Source organism: Hemitrygon akajei, unplaced genomic scaffold (genome assembly GCF_048418815.1).
Source record: "Hemitrygon akajei unplaced genomic scaffold, sHemAka1.3 Scf000108, whole genome shotgun sequence".
Classification (NCBI taxonomy): domain Eukaryota; kingdom Metazoa; phylum Chordata; class Chondrichthyes; order Myliobatiformes; family Dasyatidae; genus Hemitrygon; species Hemitrygon akajei.
Genome location: NW_027331994.1, coordinates 2,095,137 through 2,120,998, shown reverse-complemented (window position 1 = coordinate 2,120,998; position 25,862 = coordinate 2,095,137). Strand labels below are relative to the sequence as shown.

The window sequence follows — 25,862 nt, the reverse complement described above, 5'->3', positions numbered from 1 at the left end:
GGAAGTTACAGCGGTTTATTGATTTCGTCATGACAAATGCAAATGAAACAATGTGTGAGCTGCTGACGCGCGGGGATAAATAAGCTACTCCTGACTCATTCACAGTCGCACACAATTAACTAACCGGCGAGAACCAGTGACAGTATGAATTCCGTTTCTCACCGTCACTCTGAATCGGGGAACCGATAATTACAAAATCACACTTCAGCGGCGTAAAGATCGCTGCAGATGCAGGTACAGGGACGAGGCGTTTGTTAACATCACTATATATCGGCCAGACTGCGGAATGACCCGTCCTCAGTAAAGCGAGGAGAAGGATTCTCTTCTCGGATAATCCCACCCCGGGACACTCTTGTCCCTGACTGAACCCCGGCTCCCGGGCTGTTTCTGTGTGTGTAATTTTCCGGGGTCTCACGTGGGTGAGCTCTCGAACTCGGACACCTCCGCAAGCAGCGGCGCTGGACATGAGGAGGAATGACGTCACTACGGGACCTCTTCGGACGTAACAGTGCGCGAGACTGGAGCCAATTTCGTTAAAGCCTTTGGAAATTAAACTTGGAGCGTGGCCATTAAAGGGGAGGGCGAGGAATCAGCCAAAGTATCGCCATTCCGCACATTCAGATGTTCACAGACTGATATTCAGTCCAGGCCTGAATCCTTCCAGAGATCTCAGTTCCATCTCGTTGAACTTACTGAAATCATTGTACCACAGGCTGAAACAGATAGAAGAATAACGATGAAATAAACAGATTACACAACAGTGTCAGTAACAGGGGACTTGGGTTAATATTTCAACAACACTCACAGACAAATATCACCAGAAAGCCCACGGATCCGCTGATAATTTATCACATTGAACATTAACACAAACACTCACTGGATCCACTCCAGACTCGGATGCGTCCGTATGAGGTGATGCAGAGCGGGGACAGATTGGTCTGTCAGCGAGTTTGCTTGCAGGTCCAGCTCCTTCAGTGATCGGTTTGGACCGAGAGAGGAGACGAGATTCTTGGCACCAGTATCCGTGAGACCGACATTGATCAGCCTGGAGATGAGAGAGAGTGAGTGTGAAGGACACAGAGAGACAGGAGACGGTACAAATCCCCAATGTTTATCAGTAACACAATTACTGATCACATTAATGTTCAGTTGCAGACACCCAGTGACTGTAAACACAATCTCCCACAGTCTGGTACTTACAAAAGTTGCTGTATTTTACACTCCGGGTTCCTCAGAGCCGCAGACACCAGTTTCACTCCTGAATCTCCCAGTTTATTCTCACCAAGTCTAAACACAAACAGACAGATTGAGGAACAAAGTGATTCAAACCGTGTGTTTGAGCGCATTTCTGTCACTCGGATATTTCAGGAAACATTAAACTCTTCAGTAAATCACTGATCGGAGTTCCCATCACTGTCAATGTCCCTCACTGCCCAGCTCCAGGGTATTTGCCGAATATCAGTAATTTAGTCTGTGTGACCCTGAAACCGCCACATATTGTGTCTTATTACCCAACTGATAAGTGCTCCTGACGTCAGGGTCGGATGGGGCGGGGCCGAAGGGTGGCAGAAAGCGAAAGTGAGGAAGATTTGTGAATCAGAAAGTGTCGATGGGAGATGGTAGAAGTGAAGCCACCTGAGGAAAGGGGATGGGGAAGAGAGAAACTGCAGTAGGAAGAGAGATGTCACGGGTGGAAGGGGATCAGGAAGAGAGTTCCCACGGGAGGATGGGGGATGGGGAAGAGAGATCCCACGTGAGGGAGGGGCATCAGCATGAGAGATCCCACAGGAGGAAGGCGATGGGAAAAAGGGATCCCACGGGCGGAAGGGGTTTGGGATGAGAGATCCCACGGGAGGAAGGTGGATGAGGATGACAGGTCCCACTGGAGGATACCGATGCGAAGGGATATCCCCCCAAGATGAGGTGATCCAGAAATAGATTGTACGGGAAGGGTGTGGCTGATCTGACGCCCACAATCGGAGGAGGAGATGCGCCCAAAGGGTCTGTGTATCTGGTAGTGAGCACAAGTCACACGGAAGAATTGATGGTGATAGTCACACATCGGGAAGGGCAGGTGAGGACAATCTCACAATGGTATTTCTTTCCGTCTCACTGGGACAGTCTGCTGACGGTCTCTTGTCCTTCACCGGGAAGGGGGTGTGAATCTCTGACCCACCTGCTGCAGTCAGTGTCGGTCTGGGTGTCAGTAGCAGTGAGAAGGAACATTGACAATGGACGTGTCACAGGCAGCGAGAAACACGGCCATTCCTGTGATTTACTACCTTTAAAGCAATGGCCGTTGTTCACTGATCTGATGAAGTCTCCAACATCCCTTCACAAGGAACTACAGAACCCTCCCTTCCATGGGGAGTTACTGACTGATCCCCTGGGCATATGTCACAGTTCTTCACAATCTGATTTACAACAGTTTTACCCAAATTCCTTTTCATTGAAACAACACAATTGAACAGTTTCACAGTTCAGAGTGAGAGATAAATCAAGTTACTGCAACTCCTGGCACTTGTGCAGCACGGGATCCAGCCACTGGATTCCTTTACACTGAATGTCGCAGGCAGTAAGGTCGAGGTGTTTTATTGTATCACAGAGTCCGATGACACGAGATAGGACCGCGCAGTCAGTCGGGGTCAGTGTCATTCCACTGAATGAAAGTTTTTCCACAGATTCCAGTGCGGCCTGAGCCAGTCCACGATTCTGAGACTCAGACAGGTAGCGCAATGCTTTCAGGAGTCTCCTTTTCTCATCTTCAACATCTGTGGTAAAGAGGGCAAATGCAATGTTGGCATTTATTTCAAGGGGAATCGAATGTAAAATCAAGGAAGTAATACTGAGCCTTTACAAGACATTCGTCAGGTCGCAGTTGGAGAATTGTCAACAGTTTTGGGTCCCATATTTAAAAACATAGAACATAGAACAGTACAGCTCATTACAGGCCCTTCGGCCCACAATGTTGTGCCGACCTTCAAACCCTGCCTCCCATATAACCCCCCACCTTAAATTCATCCATATATCTGTCTAGTAGTCTCTTAAACGTCACTAGTGTATCTGCCTCCACCACTGACTCCGGCAGTGCATTCCACGCACCAACCACTCTCTGAGTGAAAAAACCTTCCTCTAATATCCCCTTTGAACTTCCCTCCTCTTAGCTTAAAGTCATGTCCTCTTGTACTGAGCAGTGGTGCCCTGCGGAAGAGGCGCTGGCTGTCCACTCTGTCTATTCCTCTTAATATCTTGTACACCTCTATCATGTCTCCTATCATCCTCCTTCTCTTAGAAAGGAAGTGTTGCCATTGGAGAGTGTCCAGAGAAGGTTCACGCGGATGATTCCGGGTGTGAAGAGGTTAACATATGAGGAGCGTTCAGCAGCTTTGGGCCTGTACTCAGTGGAATTTAAAAGAATGCATGGGGATTTCCATGAAACCTACCGAATGTTGAAAGGACAAGATAGGGTAGATGTAGAGAGGACGTTTTCTATGCTGGGGGTATCCAGAATTATAGGGCACAGCCGCAAAATTGTTGGGCGACCCTTTAGAACAGAGGAAGGAAGGAATTGTTTTAGCCAGCGAGTAGTAATTCCGTAAAGATGGCGGCGGAAGCCAAGTCCGTGAATGTATTTAAGGCGGAACGTGATCAGTCATGGCATCAAAGGGTAGGCGAGAAGGCTAGTGGATGGGGTTGAGTGGGATCCAATTCAGCCATGATGGAATGGCGGAAGAAACTCGGAGGGCTGAATGGCCTGATTCTGAATCCGAGCTGTGTGAGACTTCCTTTGCTGGGGCTCGATATTCGAAATGTAAAGGCTTGCTTTCAGTTTTGTCAACTCTCCAGATATTCGGCGCGAGGGAAATATTCGGCTTTCTCTCTGACCGACGGGAGTGTTTGTTTATAAATCTCATAGAGGCCTCTAGGTGCACACCCCGTGGCCCGGAAGGTGCCAGGTGTTGTGCAAAATGCAAATTGATTCCTGTCCTCCAGCTACAGCAACAAAACCCTGTCTCCCAGACTCTAACAGTCTCTAAACAGGCCTCTAATGACACGTATTCAGACTCTTAAAGTGAAATAAAGACTTTGAGGTTTCCGTTCCATCGCTTACCTTTCAAATGCGCGGGCACTTCAGATAAACCCCGCTCAGCGTCCATGTAGGCGAACTGGCCGTCACCTGTTCAAACAGATTAACCTGCATGAAGTCTGTTCTGTGTAATACTGTAAATTCATCTGTATTTACATCTGTAACACACAATGTATTGTTCACCGTACCACGTTCCCGTATTTCATTCAATATTCTGCTCAGCTCCGGTAAATGATGATGCAGTTTCACAAAGGATTGCCACATCATCCTCTGGGCCCCGGAGCCCTTCTCCATCACCAGATCCAGAAGGAGTTTGGAAGCGCCCGCTCGGTTTCCCTTCTCCGCGAGCTCAGTCACGCTCTGTAATGAACAATGGGGAATATATTGAGGAGCGGAGGGATGGGTACAAATCTACCCTGGACATGGACTGACCCAGCACGTTCTGCTCGCCACAGATCACTAACAGCCATTGAAGAGTTCATAGTGTGAGAAAAATTTTAAAAGAAGCAAGAGGGGGCAGTGGGGAGTTCCTATACGCCATAGATTGCGGGGTAATTATCTACGGCAAGTTTTAAGTGGAGCACACATAGCATGAATGAGCCAGAAATAGATTGGGGAGTTTAAACATTGTGCCAGAGATGGTTCAGTGAGGAGAGGCGGAGGTTTTAGATAGATTTTGAGTAGTATTTTACCTCTCCATTTCACGGTTAGATCAGTGGGAAAGCCTGGCAGAACAGTGGAATGCTCTTCCTACATAATGTGGCAAGACACGGAGACCTCCAGTGTCCCTGACAACTGAACCTTCAGGAACTGCGCTGAGGAAATGGAGCTGCAGCTGGATGAACCCAGGATCACTCGGGAGGCTGAGAGGTTGACTGACAGTTTATACAGATAGTGAACGAAATACAAGGGGCAGGACACGGGTAACTGGGTGACAGTCAGAGAGGGGAAAGGGGATGGAGAGACACTGCAGGAAACTCCTCTATACAGGTGTACAGCGATCTGTTTCGGGGTGTGACCAGCAGGAGAAAGCCACAGCAATTATGCCTCCGGCACTGAGATTGGAATTGTGACTCATAAGGATTGAGAAGAGTGAGCTGCATTAATAGGGGAATTCAATGGTTAGAAGAGGACGGATATTCTGTTGACGAGAACACGATTTCTGGATGGCGTGTTACCAAGGTCAGTATATCTAACATCAAGTCTGAAACTTTTTTAAGTGCAGGGTGAGCAGCCGCCGGTCGTGGTTCACATTGTTAACAATGACAAGAGCAGGAAGTGTGAAGAGGTCCTGCAAAGTCAGTTCATGGAGTTAAATGCTGTGCTAAAGGGCAGGACCCCCAGGGTTGAGTTCTCAGACCGCTACCCGTACCGCGTGCTAGTGAGGCCTGAAATAGGACGATGATAGAGTCTGAGTGTGACTGATGAGATGGTGCATGACCGAGGGCTTCTAAAGTTTGAATGATTGGGATCTCATCCAAGCAAGGCGGGACCTGGACAGAGAGGGTTGATTTGCACAGGAAATAAAGGGAGACTGATATTTTTGCAGGAAGGTTTGTTAGCGCTGAGGGTTGCGGGGTTGGGATGGTGCGGGGTGTTAAGCTTGATTTGCAGGATTTGAAGAAACAGAACGGATAGTGGAGTGGTTGTGTGGGAAATACGTTGTTAAGCCGATATACAAAGTCAGGAAATTAAATGTTGAACATAGTGAAACTAATGTTCGGAAATATATATTATTTGAATGCAGGGAGTATTGTAGGAAAGGCAAATCCGCTTGGAGCATTGATCAGCACATTGAATTACAGCACCGTAACCATCAAGGAGGTGGCGTGGGACTAGCAGCTCAGCATTCGTGGATCCATTTGCGTAAGACACGATTCAATAGAGTGAGAGGGATGAAAGAAGGCGGGGTGACATAACTAGTCATGAAAAATGAAACTCAGACAGGGCAAACTAGAGAGCTTGTCTACTGAGGCTACATGGCAGAAACTGAGCAGTACGAGACGGATGGGATTATGTTAAAGAGCACCCAATAGCCAGTGGGATATCTGAGAAGATCAAATGTGCAGAGAAGTCGCGAGACAGTTCCAAGAAACACAATATAATTCAAACTTTCCATTTAGTAATTGGACACTGATAATTCAAAGGTCTAGATAGTATGGTGTTGGTCAAATATGTCCAGGGAAGATTCTGTAATCAATATTTTGAGGTCATAACTATAGACGGTGCCTACTGGAATTCTATTCGGGAACAGGACAGGGCAGTTGACAGAGGTCACTTTGCATCTGGTGATCACAGTCCTATTAGTTTGAAGATCATTATGAAAAGGGTAGGTCTGGTCCTCAGGTTAAGATTCTATATTGGAGAAAAGCCAGTTTTAAGGGTATCAGAAAGGATCTGAGGAAAGTACATGGTGACCGGATGTTTCCTGGTACAGATATGTTTGATAAACGTGAGGCCTCTGAAACGGAAATTCTGAGAACAATGATTTCGAATGTATAAATGACCATAAGTAGAGTCTGAATGCCCCTGACAAAATAAAAGGCAAGTGTAAGATGTTTAGGGAAACTTGTTTTTTGGCATATACTGAGGCCCTGGTGAAAAGGAAGGAGCCCATTGCAATTATAGGCAGGAAGAAACAAATGAGGTACTTGATGAGTATAATAAATGCAGGAGTTATGGAAGGAGGAAATCAGGAGGGCTAAGGTACGGCATGAGTTTCCTCTAGCAGACAAGGAAAAAACAGAATCTCAAACTCTTCATCAAACAAATTCTGAAGAAAAGTAGACCAACGAACGAAATTGGACCTCTTGAAGTTCATAGTGCTGAAAAATGTGGGGGAGGTTTTAAATCGGTTTTTTGTTGCATTTATATTTTCTCAGGGAGCATGCAGAGTACAGTATTTGGAGTGAGGCGAAACAACAGTGAGATCATGGACTCTATAGTGATTACAGAGAAGGAGGTGTTTGCTGTCTTGAGACAGATTAGGAAGGTTAAATCCCCAGGGTTTTCCTTAATAACTTGTTTGAGGCTAGTGCAGAAATTACAGGAGCTATATACGGAAGATAACTATTCTTCTTCTTCTTCTGTTTGAAAAGGCTTCAAGAATAAGCCAGTGATTTACAGGTTGGTGAGCATAACAGGTTGGTAAAGCTATTGACAGGTATTCTAAGGAAATGGATATGAGTATTTGGATAGACAAGGATTGATTAGGGGTAGTCAACACTAATTTGTACCTGGTAAATCCTGTCTAACCAGTCTGATAGTTTCTCGAGGAAGTTAACAAGAAGGTACTGAAGGCCAGGCAGTGGATGTTTTTTACATGGACTTCAGCAAGTCCCACATGGGACCTTGGTCAAAAAGATTCATTCGCGTGGCATTCATGACACGGTAAGTAGATAGTTTTTACACTGAATTCATGACAGAACCTTGGAGAGGTAGTGGATGTTTTACTATCTGACTGGACGCCTATGACGAGTTGTGTGCTGCAGGTATGACGTTGCTTGTCATATATATAAACCCTCTGGATGATAATGCGGTAAACTCGTCCAGCAAATTTATGGATGACACCAAGTGCATAACGAGGAAAGTTATCAACGTTTGCAGTGAGACCTGTACCAGTAGGGGAAAAAATGGACTGAAAAAGTGACAGGTAGAAGTTAATGAAGATGAAGTGTTCTATTTTGGAGGACAAATCAGAAAAAGGCAGATGGTGAGTGGTAGGGCATCGAACAGTACGATAAAACTAAAATATTGGGGCCTACAGATACATTATTCATTGAAAGTGTTGAAGGTACTACTACTACATCGACTCAAGCCTAGGGGGTCGGCGTCGGGCAGAATGCCGGACTCTCCACTCCTCCCTCTCCCTCATCAGTGTGTTCAGTTCATCTACAAGAAGCGCTGCTGTCTTCTACGAGTGTGTTTACCATAGTCTTGGGAGGGCGCCCAGGGCTCATCCTCCCGTGCTTGGGCTCCCATGTGATGACTAGGCTGGCAGGTAGCTCGGATGGCGAAAACAGTGCCCGGCTAGTTGCCGTCTTCTCGCCACGATTTTAGTAGTGAACATCGGTAGTTCGTCATAGAACTCGACGTTTGTCATTGGCTGTTGCCGACTCACGTCAAGAGCCATCCGGAGCATTCGTGTATAGCATCCATCCAGTGACTTTCGCATGGTCTTGGTGAGTGCCCACGTCTCGCATCAGTACGTGAGAATGGACTCTGTGACTGCTATGAAGATCCTCTTTTCAAGCCCTCTGGTCAGGTTCGACTTCCAGATTTCCTTCATCTTGTTCACAGCCCTCCACGCCAGCGCCTTCCATATCTTTCCGAGTTCTTCTCCGAACACATCATTCTTGACCCGAGCAACCTGAAGCCAAAGACCTTCTTAATGGTATCATTCCTTACGGTCTTGAGAGTACCTTCAGCACAGTTAAACGCCATGTACTGTGCCTTTTTAGCTTTTAGGTGAAGTCCAACTTTACTGCCCTCAATTTTCACTTCTGTCAGTAGCTGCTGTGTTTTCTCCATCTGGTCAGAGAACAGGACTATGTCATCTGAAAAATCGAGATCTGTGAGCGTAACTGGTCTGACCCTTTTGGTTCGTCCTGTTTTACGGTAAAACGAAGCTTGTCATGATCTTTGGTAGCTTGACGTAGAGCAACGGGCCGGGCACTGTTTTCGCCACCCAAGCTACCTGCCAGCCTAGTCAAAGGACAATTATAAAGATGTAGGGTGCCAGAGAGTCTCCTTGCAGCACACCAGCTAGTAGCTCGCACTCTGCTGTTTCTCCGTCTGCTGATACAACTTTCGCCATGTTTTTGGTATAGCTGGACTCTATTACTCTTAGTAGACGGTGTGGCGCTCCGTAAGCTTTCAGGATCTTCATCATTTTACCTCGGTGAATGGAGTCAAAAGAGTTGTGAAAATCGATGAAAGTATGCACGTCTGGTAGGCTGTGCCTCTTGACTTCCTCGATGATTCTACGGAGAGCAAGTTGTGCATTTCTGCCGAAAACCATTCTTATTGAATCTTAGCTTAGGGCCAATGGCGGTGCGAATCCTGTTCAAGATCATCCGATTGTACAGCTTTGCAGGTCAAGCTGACACCGCGGTAGTTATCTGTCTTCTTGAGGGATCCAGACTTGGGGACTGGGATAATGTTTGACCGTGACCACTGTTGTTGTTTGTCGCCTTTCAAAAGTGCCGTATTACATATGTCCAGCAAGATGTCTCCCAGGTCGCAGTTCTTCAGGACATCTGGTGGTATCCCGTCTGGTCCAGCGCACCTGCCCTGTGTCAGTGTACAATATACTTTGCTTTCTTCAGTTGCTCAATGGTGAATGGGCCGTCATCGATGTCAACTTGCGTTAGTATCGTGGGTATGTCCTCTTCTTCTTCCGTGATCGTTTGAGGGCTTCCCAGCAGGTTCTTAAAGTGGGTGAACCATGTCTGGACACCTAGCACTGCTGTTCTACCACTTATTTGACATGATGGGGACTTCTTCCGTCTGCTGATCTCGTTGACTAGTCGCCATGCTTCTCCATGCTGCTTGTCTTCATCAGCAGCCTTTACCTCTCTAACTCTCTCAGCTAGTTCCTCTTCCTTCAGTTGGTCGTAGGTGGCAAAGGTAGATTGGGCTGTATGGAGAGATGTTAGGACAAAGGACTTCATATATAAAAGTACTGAATGCAGAAATTGGGATATTATGTTGAAATTGAATAAAGTGTTGCTGTGGTCTATCTCGGAGTACTGTGTGCACCGACCTATACAGTAGATAAGATTGAAAGAGTGCAGAACCCTATGCTCTGCACACTCTACACCCGCATCTACACCTCCAACTCCATAATTAAATTTGCGGACGATACCACAGTGGTTGGCCTGATCTCGAACGGGGATGAAACAGCGTACAGACTCGAGGTGGATCATCTGACGGAGTGGAGTAAGGACAACGACCTGGTCCTTAACAGTTCTAAAACAAAAGAGATGATCATTGACTTCAAGAGATCAAAGGACAGAGTACACACCCCGCTCCATATACATGTAGAGGTAGTAGAAAGTGTGGAAAACCTAAAGTTCCTTGAAGTTATTTTGTCAAAACAGCCGACATGGAGCACCAACACTTCGCTGCTTGTAAAAAAAGTGGCACAACAAAGGCTCTTCTTCCTCAGAAAGCTGAGTCAGGCCAAACACCCAGAAAATTTGTTGCTTAACTTCTACAGAAGCACAATTGAAACCACCCTGAACGACAGCGCCTCAGTGTGGTATGCCAGCTGCACAGCTGCTGAGCAACAAGACCTGCATCACGTGGCGAAGGCGGCCCAGCGAACTGTCAGGATGAAGCACTCAGGACTGGACACCATCTGTTCCAACAGACTCAGGAGGAAAGCTTACCCCGGCCACTCCATGATTGACCCACTGCCGTCCAGCAAAAGGTTCAGGACACTAAAAGCCAGAACAAATAGATTGAGGAACAGCTTCTACCCCAGAGCAGTGGCCTCCATCACACCACTCCCACAGAACAATGACTGAAACTGTGAGCACGCAATTATTTTCTGCTTCTTATCTATTTAATACTGTTTTTCAATTACAGTCTTGTTTTTATCTACCGCTTTGTCTGATTGCCTGAGAGGAAGCCAAACAGAGTTTCATTGTACCTATGTATAATGACAATAAAGATCATTCAATTCAATTCAATTCAATTCAAATCAATTCAAATTCAATTCAGAGTAAATTTACAAGGATCTGCCCAGGATCTGCGGACATGAGAGATATAGGAAGTCTGAATAGGTTAGGACATTATTACCTAGAGTGTCGGAGAATCAGGGGAGATGTGATAAGAGGTATACAAGTTTATAAAAAAAAGTATAGATAGGGTAAACGCAAAAAGGACTTACAAATGTCACAGTCCAGTGCGTGAACCAGTATTCCAGTTCACGGTCCGGGCCGTGAATTCCGTACTCCGATTATCCCTTGTTTCCGTTGGGTGCCATAATAGAGGCACCTGATTCTCGTTTTAAATACCTCTGGGGTCCAGTAATACCTTGCTGGACCGTTCCTGTTAATACTCTGGTCAGTAGCCTCGTCAGTAACCTAGTCCGTAACCATGCCAGTAACCTCGTCAGTAACCTCGTTAGTAACCTCGTCAAATTAACCCGACAGAATGAGACCAGAACCGCTGTATGTTGACCGCTTCGAGGGTTTGCCGCTCTCCTGAGTGGGGAGCGCTATCCGCGTTCCGTGTCCCGTGGCTAAGAAGAATCCCGGCTCTGGGTCCTGTATCCAAGGATGAGCCCCGACTCAGTGCTCCGTGTTCTGTGTCTAAGAAGAGTCTTGGCTTTATGTCCTGTGTCCATGAAGGAGCCCCGCTTCAGTTTTCTGTGTCCCGTGTCTAAGGAGAGTCCGAGCCAAGCCAAGCCGACAGCCGAGCCAAGACAAGTCCAAAAGCCAAGCCAGGACAAGCCCAAGAGCCACGCCCAGTCAAGTACAAGAGGCAAGACAGAGTCAAGTCCAAGCCAAGTCCGAGTTAAGTCAAGTCCCTAGCCCAAGTCTAGGTTTTCCGGTTTGTCTCTCTTCATCTCTCTTAATGTTATCATTTTCTCCTCGCGCCTCGGTTTACCTAGCATCCTTAATAAATATAGTCCAGTTCCCAGTAAATTCAGTGTCTGTCTCTTGCGTTTTGACCCGCTACCTCCTCCACCTCCCCCCCCCCCCCAGCAACAGAACGGTCCTGCCAGACATGGACCCAGCGACACAAGCACTGTCGTTAAACTCTCGCCGTTCAATGCCCATTTGGTTGAAACCATTTCAACCCCTCACCCCACCGGTCCGGGTCGCCGATGATCCGTGCAAGACTGTTGGATCGCCAGAAGGCTCCCATGGTGGGGAGGGGCGGGGGGTGGTACAGTCATAATACGGTGGGGTCCGTATTCCGGTTCACGATCAGGGCTGTGGATGCCTTACTCCGGTTATTCCGTCTTTCCCTTGTTTCCGTTCGGTGCCGTAATTGAGGCACCTGATTCTCGTTTGGGGTTGGGAATATAAATAGTTCTGAGTTCCAGTGATTCCGTGCTGGATCGTTCTTGTTAGTACCCTGGTCAGTTACCTCGCCAACATCCTTGACAGTAACTTCGCCAGTATTCTCGTCAGTAAACTCGTCAAGTTAACCCTCCGGAGTGAGACTAGAGCTGTTGTCTTTTGTCCTGTGTCGCCTCGAGGGATTGCCGCTTTCCTAAGTGGGGAACTGTCTCCGTGTTTCGTGTCCAGTGTCTGAGAAAAATTCCGGCTCTGGGTCCTGTATCCATGGAGGAGCCCCGGCTTAGTGTTCTGTGTCCCGTGTCGAAGCAAGAGTCCGAGCCAAGCCAAGTCCAAGAGACGAAAATACACAATGCTGGCAGAACTCAGCAGGCCAGACAGCATCCATTGGAGGAGGTAGCGGTGAAGGGTTTCGGCCCGAAGCGTCGTCGCTACCTCCTCCCATAGATGCTGTCTGGCCTGCTGGGTTCTGCCAGCATTTTGTATTTGTATTTATTTTCAGCATCTGCAGATTCAATCGTGTTGTCCAAGGGACGAGCCCGAGTCAAGTCGAAGTCAAGTCCGAGTCAAGTCGGAGCCAAGCCCGAGTCAAGTCCGAGCCATGCCCGTGTTCTGGTCAAGAACCAGGTCTATACCCAGGTACCGAGTCCCGACCAAGACCCGAGTTCCGCGTCATGACCCGAGTTCCCTGTCCAGTTCAAGTTCCAAGCCCAGGTCTAGGTTTTCCGGTTTGTCGCTCTTCGACTATCTTCGTGTTATCATTTTGTCCTCGTTCCTTGGTTTACCTAGCGTCGTGATAAAACATAGTCCAGTTCCTAGTACTTTCTGTGTCCGTGTCTTGTGTTTGAGTCCACAACCAACGCCCCTTGTAACAACTACTGAGGTTGGGTGGAAGTAAAATTAGAATTAGAGGTCATGGGTTAAAGATGAAAGGTGAAAGGCAATATGAGGGCCTACATCTTCGCTCAGAGGTTGGTGAGAGTTTGCAACGTGCTGCCATCGGAAGTGGTTGGTGTGCATTCGATTTCAAAATTTAAAAGCAATTTGGATATTTTGGACCCACGGGAGGGGTGGGTGCAGATCAATGGGGCTAAGCAAGTTATTAGGTCAATGTGCACTACATTGGCCGAAGAACCCATTGTTATACTGTGGAGTTCAACTGCTATGACTGGGTCGGACTGTAACAGGGTCACTGCCGATTTTTTTCAGAGGTAAATCGCTGGTGAAAAGGTTAACAATTCACTGCCAGGATCCATGAAGGTCCAATGACAGCCTGCAGCTGGGAACTGGCAGTGAGGAGCAGGTGGCAATCACAGGGCTTTTGTGCATGTGTGTGAGACCAAAGCCTACTGTTAGTAACGCAGAGAAGGAATTTTGGAATGGAACTGTCAGCTGTCTTATAAGAAATGTTATGGTCAGGTACAGTTTATAGCTCTTCGTTAAAATTCAGTTTGGGTGGCAACAGATGCATGTGCCTGGGTAATTCTGTGTTATCTATGGATGTTTGGAATATTTTCAATGATTCTAATTTTTGCAATTCTCAGTGCTAACATTACATGCTGTGGTAATTATAACCGCTACACGGAACTGTCACAAGGAGCAGAAGGTACCTGAGCCACAAGGCACGACTGGATATTTGAACAAATGAAAGAGATTCATTCGGTCAAACTAGAGATAATAGTCAAGTGCTGTCTGTTCGAGTTATTCTGTGGGATCCAATGACAGGTAAAGGGTGGAGAAAGAAGACAATCTCTATGGATTGTGTGATCCCAGGAGTCTTCAAGGCAACACTGTTGCATGGTCGCTGAGGAGAAGCATTGGAAACATGTTGGGAAGTTGGACAGAGTAAAATAAAGCCTTTCTCTGTCCACTGCCAGTACCCATCACATGTCACATCACTAACAATCACCTTTCAATCGCTGACTATATCCTAACCCGACTAAAAATGAATGTGTTCAGATAATGGGAGAGACTCCTGTCACATCTTGTACCTGCCAAATGAAGGCCCAGCGTGGCGGCAGGCCTGGTCTGTATTGTTGACCCACACAGACCTGTTGCCTTACATCTGTTCAATCAGTCTGTCGAATAATCTGCTTTCAATTACTGTCTTTTTCACTTACGTGATACATTCGCCCAGTGAAGTGATCCTTGCCGGTTAACATGAGGCCAAGTCCTTCCACACCCTCTTCAATCGCCTGCTCCAATTGCTCCATGTAGAATCTCGTCAACCGGAGCAGTTGGTGGTCGTCACAAATTGACAGGAAGGCGGAGAAAGCGGAACTCAGATCTGTGAACAGACACAGAACATAGAACAGTACAGCACAGGATCAGCCCTTTTGTGTCACCATGTCTGTATCGACCGAGATGTCAACATGAAACATCTACATGCTCGTGGTTTATATACCACCAGTCCCTGCCTGTCCATGTGCCTATCATGTGCCTTTGTAATTCATACAGCATTGTCCTGAACCTTGTCAGGAGACTCCACATTGTTCATGTAACGGACAAACCAGAACTACACACAAACTGCAACTGGGCACTGATCAAACTTCCCTATCGCTGAGGCATGACTTTCTATATTAGTACTCCAATGCTGTAGATCGTCTTTACGGTCCGACTATATGCACGATATGCACTTGTACATCTCCCCATACATCAATTCTCCTCAGTCTTGCGCTTTACTGTCATGAAATTTCCTCTTACATTTCACTTCTCAATAGGCACCTCCTCACACTATCCCCCATTAAAGTCTAGTTGGCATCTCTCTGCCCATGCTTTTAGCGGATCAATATTCTAATGTATAATTTGACCAACAACCTTGATTTTCACAACTCCGCCTCGTTCTCTATCGCCTGTAAATTTGTGAATCAGCGAAATCAGAGTTTTCCCAAGTCATGGATAGTTATCACTGAAAACAGAGAGTTCATTACGGAACCTTGCGGAGCACGACTGCTCACAGAACTCCAGGCAGAAGAATGCCTCGCCACCAATACCTGTTTTGTATGGTCAAGACAACTTTGAATTAAATTTTCTATCAGACTATTGCAAGGAACCATTTTGCAAGTTTCTCTAACATCCATGCCTTCAAAATTCACTGTTTTCCCTTCATCATTCCAACACGAAAATATCAGTCAAGTTTTCAGAACATAGCCCAGTGCGCTGAGCCCATGCTGACCATCTCTAGTAAATCTATCCTATTACAGATACAAGTAGAATGTCCCGCTAGGACGTTTCAACACGAATCCCTCTGTTACTGATACAAGGTTAACCAGCCAAAGATATATTAGATTACCTTTATGGTTCTTCTTAATCTGACAATTAGCACTGACTATTCCAGTGACGGCGGAGGGATGTTTTCTTCAGTCTCCCGACCCTCCCCCTTGATAGAAACAACGAATCCTCAATGACAGAGAAGGTCTTCTTTTGGTATCGCTTTTTGAGGCTGACTCAATACTGGAGAAGTATCTCCATGATGGAAATGACTGAGTCTGCAAATTTTCCCTGATTCTATGCAGTGGTCCCTCCATAACTGATGTTGATGCAGAAAATTTGCAGGCTGTCTATGGTACTCTGTAGAAATTTGCAAATAACGTTTCTTTGTTGTTTATATATATATATATATATACATATAGATATAGATATAGATAGAAACACACAATAACCATTGTACATGGAATATTTACAGAACCTAAAAACTGGGTGGTACTTGAAATGTTTGGTAATATGCTTACTATGAATATGTAGAATGAGTATTTTAAAATCATATGTCTGATTTTATTTATTAACAGAAGATTAGAATAACAAAGGCCGAATGTTTTAATAAGATGGCGTCGGCGTTCAGCGGCAGGCAGTGTCAGACACCCATTTTTTTGTGCTCCAAGAGGTAGGTTGCGCCCCTGAAGAACGGGAGATTGTCTAACGATTAGTAATGATCATTCAAGAATCACTTGATTCGGCATAGTTCTGGAAGACTGGAAATCTACACTCTTTCAAAAGGAAGGGAAGCAGAAGAAAGGAACATAAGAACATAAGAACATAAGAACATAAGAGATAGGAGCAGGAGTAGGCCAATCGGCCCCTCAAGCCTGCTCCGCCATTGAACAAGATCATGGCTGATCCAATTTTAACTCTAGTTTTCACCGAATCCCACAAGGCAACAGTGCCAACCAACAGGGCACCATGCCGCCCATTTTATTTTATTTTATTATTCATTCCGCCCAAACCCATGTGATCACCTGGGGAAAAAAAACCGAGTTGCCAATTGAGGAGAAAAAATCTGGAAAATTCCTCTCCGACCCATCCAGGCTATCGAAAACTGGTCCAGGAGATCACATATCTGATCTAAACCTAGCCTCATGTCCACTTACCTGCTCGCTCACCGTATCCCCTAATGCCATTTTTATCCAGGAAAATGTCTATCTCCGTTTTGAATTTATTGAGTGTAGTAGCTTCCACAGCTCTCTGGAGCAGTAAATTCCACAGCCCCACTACCATCTGAGTGAAGATATTTCTCCGCACCTCAGTCCTGGAACGGCATCCCCTTATTTTAAGATTATGCCCCGTAGTCCTAGTTTCACCCATCATTGGGAACATTCTCCCCGCATCCACCCGATCAAGCCCCTTCACAATCTTATATGTTTCAATAAGATCGCCTCTCATTCTTCGGAACTCCAATGAGTAGAGCCCCAATCTACTCAACCTCTCATCATACATCAACCCACCCATCCCCGGAATTAACCTAGTGAACCTTCTCTGCACTGCCTCTAGAGCCAGTATGTCCTTTCTTAAATATGGACACCAGAACTGCACGCAGTACTCCAGGTGTGGTCTCACCAATACCCGGTACAACTGCACTAAGACCTCCCTGTTCTTATACTCTATCCCCCGAGCAATAAAAGCCAGCATTCCATTGGCCTTCTTCACCACCTGCTGCACTTGCATACTAACTTTTTGTGTTTCCTGCACCAGGGCCCCCAGATCCCTTTGCACAGAAGCACTTTCCAGTTTCTCTCCATTTAGATAATAACTTGCTCTATTATTTTTCCTGCCAAAGTGCAAGACCTCACACTTGTCAGTATTATATTTCATCTGCCAAATGTCTGCCCAATCACTCAGCCTATCTATGTCCCCCTGCAGGGTTTCAATGTCCTCCGCACTCATTACACTCCCTCCTATCTTTGTGACATCAGCAAACTTCGATACGTTGCACTTAGTCCATTTCTCCAAATCTTTCATATAGATTGTAAAGAGTTAGGGTCCCAACACCGACCCCTGCGGAACACCACTAGTCACCAAGGAAAATACAGGCCAGTTAGCCTGACCTGGGAAGATGTTAGAATCGATTGTTGAGGATGTGGTTTCCATGTGTCTGGAAACGCCTGAGAATATAGGCTGAAGTCAGCATGGTTTCCTGCAGGGGAAATCTTACGCTGCAAATTTGTTGGAATTCTTTGAATAAATAACAAGCAGGATAGACAAAGGAGAATCGGTGGATGTTGCGTACTTGGATTTTCAGAAGATCTTTGACAAAGTGTAGCACATGAGGCTGCTAAACAAGGTAAGTCCCATAGTGTTATAGGAAGTATATTAACAGGCCTAGAGGACAGGCTGACTGGCAGGAGGCACAGAGTAGGAACAAAGGAAGCCTTTCCCTGTTGGCTGCCGGTGTTGCACACGGATCTGTGTTGGGACTTCTTTTGTTTACGTTATATGTCAATGATGGAATTGATGGCTCTGTGGCCAAGTTCTCAGACGATATGAAGATAGGTAAGGGGGCGGGTAGCGTTGAGGAAGCGGGGAGGCAGCAGATGGACGTACTGTGGAGATATTCGGAGAACAGGCAAATAAATGGCATATTGAATACAGAGTTGGGGAAGTGCATGGTCATGCACTTAGTCAGAAGGAACACAAGCATGGACTATTTTCTAAACGTGCCAGAATTTAACAACGTTTATATCCCCTGGTTAATCCATCGTTTTTGATTTTCGTATTTATGAAATGTTCTCGAAGGCAAGCATTCTTCCACACAGGTCTTAACGAAGTCGGTGGTCCATTCATTCAGATTCAAAGATTCCTGAACATTATCCCGTCCGCCTACTCACCCCTCCACCTTCCTTGATCATACCGTCTTGGTCCTCTCACTTGTGCTGTGTTCTTTTGTCTGTGACTATGCACCAGGAGTCGATGTACAGCCAGTTAAACGGAGTTTCTAAAGTGGCCGAGACCGTTCATGAGAGCTGACCTTCCTCGGCTAGCCCAGAAGAAGGATCTTGTTCCCACAGGTACACTGTTTGACCTGCTGAATTCTTCCAGAATTTTGTGTGTGTGTGTTAGTCTGGAGTTGTAGCACCAGCAGAACTCATATTCATTACTGCATTAAAATGTTATAAGACGGTAAAACTGCAAGAGTGATTTATTTACAAAGAGATGTTCGCTAGACCTTTCCACCTATTGGAAACATTCTCCAACTCAGCCACAGGCAACAGACTCCAGTAAGCTCCGAACATCTCTATATGAAAATACAAAATACAGGCAATTGTCTTTCCAAAACCTGAACCGTAAACATATCGTTCAATCCCAGAACATCTTGGAAATGCTCCAGTCATCTGGCATCAAATTTTAAAAAACAGAAAATTAAAGTTGGAAGCATCAGCACCTGTCTGGAGGTGAAACAGACCCTGATTATTCCCTACACTGTTACATCAACCACAAGACCACTGTTGCATTCCTGTCTGTGCTTCACTCACAACCACATTATTCAAGACTTCCTGCTCCTTTCATTCAGGTGAAACTTTTGATGGTGAGCGGAGTGATTCAACAATTACCGGTGCCCTGGAACTATTGGATTGGCCGCTTTACCAGTGGGATCAGTGATCCTGTTTGATGAAACGTCTGTGTTCATTAGCGCCTGTGTAAGTATTTCATCTGAACTATTCTGCATCAACAGGACAGAAGTTTAATTATTAAGATCCAAGTGAACATACCGGTAGCCATTCTAATTTTGTCTGAAGATTGTTGATAGTCGTATTCTTGTTTACACTTCGATCGCAGTGCAGGAAGGCGCCACCTGCTGGTGAATTATGAACAAACAGACAATGAGTCAGAGAGAGTACGATTACTTTGCAAATATGACAGTATCTGCATCTCCTGGATCAGAACAGCAGTTGGCTTAGAGACCAAACATTTCACGTTAACATCATGTTCCACAGCATGTCTGTTGTCTATCCAGTGATATCTGTTGCACCTATAGATAAAGTCACAGAGCAATAGAGCACAAATACACACCCTTCAGCCCAACGAGACCCTGCCAGCCACAATGCCCACCTGGATGGTCCCAATTTCCTGAGATGAGCCCAAATTTTCCTCCTACCTTCTTCACTCCATCAAACTATACCAATTGCTTCTGTAATCATACAATTATGACTGCCTCATCCACTTCCTCTGGCTGCCCCCTCCACAGAATCACCAACCTCTGCATGAAACCGTTGCTGCTTGTGATTGTTTTGCAATCTATTTACCACCCCTGCCCATTTCGTTCTCGTACGATATTCTTCTCTATGAACACCAACTACTAATTTTGTGTCATCCATGAACTTACTGGTCAAGCCATCGCATTCGCATCCAAATCATTGCAATAAAACAACGAATATCAAAGGTGCCAACTTGTAGCCTTGCGTTCTGAATACTGCGAGTCAGTTGCTTGCTACCTACAAGTTAATTTAGAATCCATCTAACTTTCCCTCTGGACTGCATGGGATCTAGTCTTCCAGACTAACCTGCCATGTGGCAGCTTGTCAAAAACTTTGCTGAAATACAATGCACTACCCTACCATCATGTACATTCACTTTTAAAAAAAATCTTACATAATGATGTTAAACACTATATTCCATGCACGCCGCCATGCGGTCTCCTAATCAGACACTGTTGATCCAAATGTTGGTAGATACTGTGTGCGTGACTGCTACATATTCTGTGTGCGGCTGGTACATATTGTGGAAAATTATCTCTATCATTCTCTCCACTCACCATCAAAAATCCATGATGACAGCCCCTAATAATATTATGCTTCTGTAAATGCTCAAAGTCCCTGTCTCTTATTAACCTTTCGAAGAGTTTTCCCAATGCAATACTCATTGGTCTGTAATCCCCCGACTTATTGCTGTAAGACGTATTGAATTATTGAACAATATATGCCACCCTCCCATCCTGTATTACTACTCCTGTGGACACAGACAACACCAAGATCATTGTCTATGCCTTTGTAAGCTCCTACCTCACTTCCTGTAGTAACTTTGTGTATAATGGAAGCTCCAGCAACACCTCTTTCTTAATATTCTCATTCTGCAATCCTAACGTTACATTCAAAGTCCATCTCCTTGGTAACTCTGCAGCACAAATTTCTTTAAGTACCTCGCCTATCACCTCATCCTCCATGCATTTTTCCAGCTTTGCTCATGAGAAGTCCTACCCTCCTCCTTTTCTTCACCTATGTGCAGAAGGCGTTGGGGCTTTCCTTCATCTTACTCCCCAGGACTTTAAATCTTTTCATAATCTCCTTCCTGGCTACCTAATAATTCTCCAGATCCTTGCTTTAAAGTTGCTTCCTAAACCTGAATAATGCTTCGTAATTCCTCTTGCCTAAAAGTCCTCACCTCTTGTGAACCATGGTTCGTTTATATGAACATCTTTTCCATGTCTGTGGTGCAAATCTATCTAGAACCCATATAACTGTTCCTGAAACAACCGCCACAGTTGTGCATTTCCCTGTGATTTTTTTTCACAATTTACGCTCCCAAGTTGCTCCGAATTACATTGTAATTATTCATCCGCTAATTAAATACTGCCTCGTATCGTCTGCTACTATCCTTGTCCATGACCATGATAAAAGTTGGGGTGCTGTGGCCACTATCTGGAAAAGGTCACCCATCGAATCGTCTGTCATCTGCCGAGTTTCGTTGCCTAGTACCAGACATAATCTGGCATCTCCTCCAGTTGACCCATCCACAGACTATGTCAACAATTCTTCCTGGACACACAAAGCATTCTTCCCCATTGACACATTTTGGAATAAGGAAATGGGAACCAAGATTAGGCAAATTGAAGTCATCAATGATAACAAGCTTTCCCAAAGCTGCCAACGTATCTGCTCCCCGCGGTCCCGGAGGACACTGGGAGAGGCCTTTGGACTACTTGCAGAATGATGGCTCCCTTCCTGCTTCTGACTTTCACCCACACTGAGTCTGTACATGGTCCCACCATGATACCTCTATTTCAGTCGTGATTGCAATCTGCATAACTGGCACATCCAGGATTATTCAGTCTCACTTCGGATATTTCCTACCTTCTTTGGCACAGAAATGTAATGTCTAAGACACTGTTTGAGTAAATAAGACTCACCAAACTTCCTCCTGACCGTATCAATGAAATTTCCGACTCAGAGGGGATCTCTCGAATTGGTGCTCTCAGTCCCTGAACAGGTTCACTTGTTGCTGTTCCCTTGCCTTCAGTTGTGGTCCTCTTCCAGTCGTGGGCTTTCCTTCCAGTAAATCTCTCGGCGCAGGGCTAACTTTAATCAGAGGAATAATGAAGCATGTTAACAATATAAAGGAAAACAAACTGATTGAAATTTTAATCCTGAACGCATATATAATGATCTAATGATCCGAGTGAAGAAATGTGTAACTGTCCCTCACAAAGCCTGACGTGGGATACAAAATAACACGCTTAAAATGCTGAAGGAACCCTCAGATCAGGCAGCATCTGTACGCCGACTTTACTCTCTTCCATAGATGATGCCTGACCTGCTGAGTTACTCCAGCATTTTGTGTGTGTTCCTTGGATTTCCAGCATCTGAAGATTTTCTCCTGTTTGTGATGGGATACAAAAACTTCATCGCTCAATCATGGTATAAGATAAAGGTCATAATATATAGGAGTGGAATTAGGTGATTCAATCATTCTAGTTTGCTCTATAATAAATACTGGAGGGTTTTTTTCACACCACCATATTCTTCTTTCCCTGCTATAATACTCAACCTACTTAGCAATACAGAACATGAATGTACTCAACGATAACCTCCACCACCCTTTGTGGTAACAGATTCCACATATCACCCAACCTTTGACTAAAAATTTCTCTTATCTCAGTTTTAAAGTGAAGCTTCTTTATTCTGAGGCTGCATTCTCAGATCCCAGACTCTCTGTCTGATCGACGCACCCTCGGCATTCCCATTATATCCAGGCCTGTCGTTATTCAGTTGGTGAATCAACCGCCCCACCACCACCACCCCCCCCCCCCAAACCACCATCCCTCTGACCTCCACTGAACACAGGCCCAAGGCCATCATCATGTTCCTCATGCATAAAGCTTATCATTCATCAGATTACTCTTGTGAACCTTGTTGGCAACAACTGCACTGAACATTTTTTCCAGGAATAACAGGCAAATTGGTCCCAGGGTAATTTACTGGTAAAAGCTGTGTTGTTTTTCACTCTTCTACTAACTATCCCAAAACGAGCGCTGGTGCGCCGTTCCATTTCCAGGAGATTCAAAATGTTCCAGTGTGAATGTAATAAAGAGAAACGGGAATTACAAAAACGCTCAGCAGGAACTGTCTTAGGGAGAGGAGCAAAGTTAGCGATTCTCTTTCCTAACCTTTCATCAAAATCGCAATGGACAGTCATGGCTTGTTGTCTTTGGAGCGGTGGGTACTGTAGGAAGATCTGATAGAGGGTTCTAAGATTATGACAAACAGAGTAGACAGGGAGTATCATTTCACTGGTTAGAAATGTCCAATACCAGAGGACATGCAATGAAGGTGTGAGGGAGTAGTTGCAAAGGAAATGTGAGAGTAAATTGTTTTACTCAGGGAGGAAGTGGTGAATGCCTGGAATGAGCTGTCTGTTATGGTGGTGGAAGACAATACATCGGAGTCTTTGAAGACACGTTTAGATAGGCACAAAGGTGTGAGGAATATTGAGAGGATATGGACACTGTGTAAGAAGGACGGATAATTTTTTTGCTGGGGGGGGTGTTTGATTTACTTTTCAGCTGGTTTGGCACACCATTGTGGCCGCAGGGCCTGTTCCCGAGATGTACTGTTCCATGTTCTGTTCTATCTTCAGTATCTTGAGTTTCTGTTTGACTCTCACTGGCAGATAGACAGGTGACAGTGAGGGGGGATTTCCAAATGTGAATTGAATTCTGAAACCCCGGTCTATTTCTACTGGTGCAAATACAAAACAGCTTCTTTAATCACAGCCTCTTACTGCGAAGGATGGAATGGGAACTCGTTCTCTGCTTTGCTTCCAAAGGAACTTCAGAATCAAATATCTGAAGCATTTTAAATCGAAGCAAGAGGCGAAGAGGGAAAAGGTAAAAGAAGATCGGAGAGAAGCTGTTTTTTTTTAACTGATCGGGGCAAAGAGGCTAGACTTCGCAGGCGCTTGACGTAGCGCGCCAAAGGTTTAAAAAACTGACCACCATATACAGCGGCCATCGTCGGAGTGGACTGAGGCAGAGTGTGTCGGCTTTGGCTCAATCAGGCTTCAGTGAGAACAGGCAGAGGCGAGGTTTGAACGGAGCACGACTGCGTAAGCGCGTGAAAGTAGGCCTTTGAGATCAGCGGGGGAATTTAAAAAGCGAGCAGAGGCTGAGTACGAGCTTCACTCCAGGTGTGGTAAGGCCGGGTAAGCTCCCTTAAATTAATCTAATTAGCTTAGGAGTAGGTAATAGAGGAAGCAGTTAGGGCAGTTGAGTGCTCCGTTTTCAGTATGAGGGAAGTCAAGGCGAGCACTGTTTTCCCTGATGACTACATCTGCAAAAGGTGCATCCAGTTGCAGCTCCTGACAAAATGTGTTAGGGAACTGGAGCTGGAGCTGGATGAACTCCGGATCATTCAGGAGGCAGAGGCAGAAATAAACAGGAGTTTCAGGGAGATAGTCACCCCTAGAAATCAGGGTGGCTGGGTGACTGTCAGGAGAGCGAAGAGGAATAGGCAGGAAGAGCAGAGCATCCCTGTGGCCGTTCCCATCAACAATAATTATACCGTTTTGTATACTGTTGGGGCCGACCTACCAGGGACAGGTTGCAGTTGTCGCGTCTCTGGCACCGAGACTAAACCCTCAGCTCAGAAAGGAAGGAAGGAAAAGAGGAGAGCAGTAGTGATAGGGGATTCAATAGTTAGGGCGACAGATAGGAGGTTCTGTGGAAGAGATCGAGAAACCCAAATGGTCTGTTGCCTCCCTGGTGCCAGGGTCCGAGATATCTCTAATCGAGTTCTCAGTATTCTCAAGAGGAAGGGTGAGCAGCTGGATGTCGTGGTCTATGTAGGGACGAATGACGTGGGTAGGAAGAGTGAGGAGGTCCTGAAAGGTGAGTTTAGGGAGCTAGGTGCCAGGTTAAAGGACAGGACCTCCAGGATAGCGATCTCAGGATTGCTACCAGTGCCACGTTCAGGTGGGTTTAGAAATAGTAAGATAGTGCATATCAACACGTGGCTGAAGACATGGTGCAGGACGGAGGGCTTCAGATTTATAGATAATTGGGCTGTTTTCCAGGGAAGGTGGAACCTGTTCCAGCGGGATGGTTTACATCTGAGCTGGAGAGGGACAAATATTCTTGCAGGTAGGTTTGCTAGAGAGGCTCCAGTGGATTTAAACTAGGTACAAGGGGGGAGGGAAAACAGGGTGTTTCAACAGATGTATGAGAGAAGGAAGAAAAAGAAGACAGCAAAGTTCTTTGTACTATTAGAGATAAACAGAGAGGAAGAAGTGGAGATTTACTTAAATCCATTTATTCTAATGCCAGGAGCATTGTAAGAAAGGTGGATGAGCTTAGAGCATGGATTGATACGAGTAAAAATGCTGTTGTAGCTGTTAGTGAAGCATGGTTGCAGGAGGGGTGAGTTTGGCAACTAAATACTCCTGGTTTTTGTTGCCTCAGGTATGACAGAATCGGAGAGACAAGAGGGGCCCGTGTTGCGTTGCTTGTCAGAGAAAATATTACTGCGTAGCTCTGGCAGGAGTAGAATACAGGGCTCGTCTAGGGAGCCTATTTGAGTGGAATTGAGGAATAGGGAAGGTGTAGTAACACTTATGTATTATAGACCACCTAATAGGAGCGCGAATTGGAGGAGCAAATTTGCAAGGAGATAACAGATATTTGTAGTAAGCACAGGGTTGTGATTGTGGGAGATTTTAATTTTCCACACATAGACTGGGAAGCCCATACTGTAAAAAGGAAGGATGGTTTGGAGTTTGTAAAATGTGTGCAGGATAGTTTTTTGCAGCAATACATAGAGGTACCGACTACAGAAGAGGCACTGTTGGATCTTCCGTTAGGGGATGAAATAGGTCACGTGACGGAGATATGTGTTGGGGAGCACAATTGGGTCCAGTGATCACAATGCCATTAGTTTCAATATAATTTTGGAGAAGTATAGAACTGAACCCAGAGTTGAGAGTTTTGATTGGAGAAAGGCTAACTTTGAGGCGATGCGAAAGGATTTAGAAGGAGTGGATTGGGACAATTTGTTTTATGGGAAGGATGTAATAGAGACATGGAGGTCATTTACAGGTGAAATTTTGAGGGTACAGAAACTTTATGTTCCTGTTAGATTGAAAGGAAAGGTTAAAAGTTTGAGAAAGCCATGGTTTTCAAGGGATATTGGAAACTTGATTAGGAAAAAGAGAGAGATCTAAAATAAATATAGGCATAGAAAATATAGAAAATGAGCTGCTGG

General features: G+C 45.5%; 1 protein-coding gene across 2 annotated transcripts; it reads right to left on the bottom strand.

Moving 5' to 3' along the window:
- Positions 1-21,682, bottom strand: LOC140723310 (NLR family member X1-like). Of its 2 annotated transcripts, none has more exons than XM_073037916.1 (9): positions 21,518-21,682; positions 19,104-19,189; positions 14,241-14,407; positions 4,276-4,447; positions 4,112-4,177; positions 2,507-2,771; positions 1,201-1,287; positions 878-1,045; positions 1-713 (listed from the first exon to the last, which is right to left on the bottom strand). In XM_073037916.1, exons 2-9 carry the CDS (start codon positions 19,111-19,113, stop codon positions 626-628), a joined length of 1,023 nt encoding a protein of 340 aa, XP_072894017.1. In that variant the 5' UTR covers positions 19,114-19,189; positions 21,518-21,682; the 3' UTR covers positions 1-625. The 2 variants fall into 2 exon arrangements, with proteins under 2 accessions (XP_072894017.1, XP_072894016.1); XM_073037915.1 differs by having other exon boundaries at positions 19,104-19,186.
- Positions 21,683-25,862: the final 4,180 nt, after the last annotated feature.

Coding starts and splice junctions, on each gene's coding strand:
- LOC140723310 (XM_073037916.1), bottom strand. Junction 1,288..2,506: donor CACAAGTGCCAGGAGTTGCA/GTAACTTGATTT, acceptor GTTTGTGTTTAG/ACTTGGTGAGAATAAACTGG. Junction 714..877: donor CCGAGTCTGGAGTGGATCCA/GTGAGTGTTTGT, acceptor TATCTGTTTCAG/CCTGTGGTACAATGATTTCA.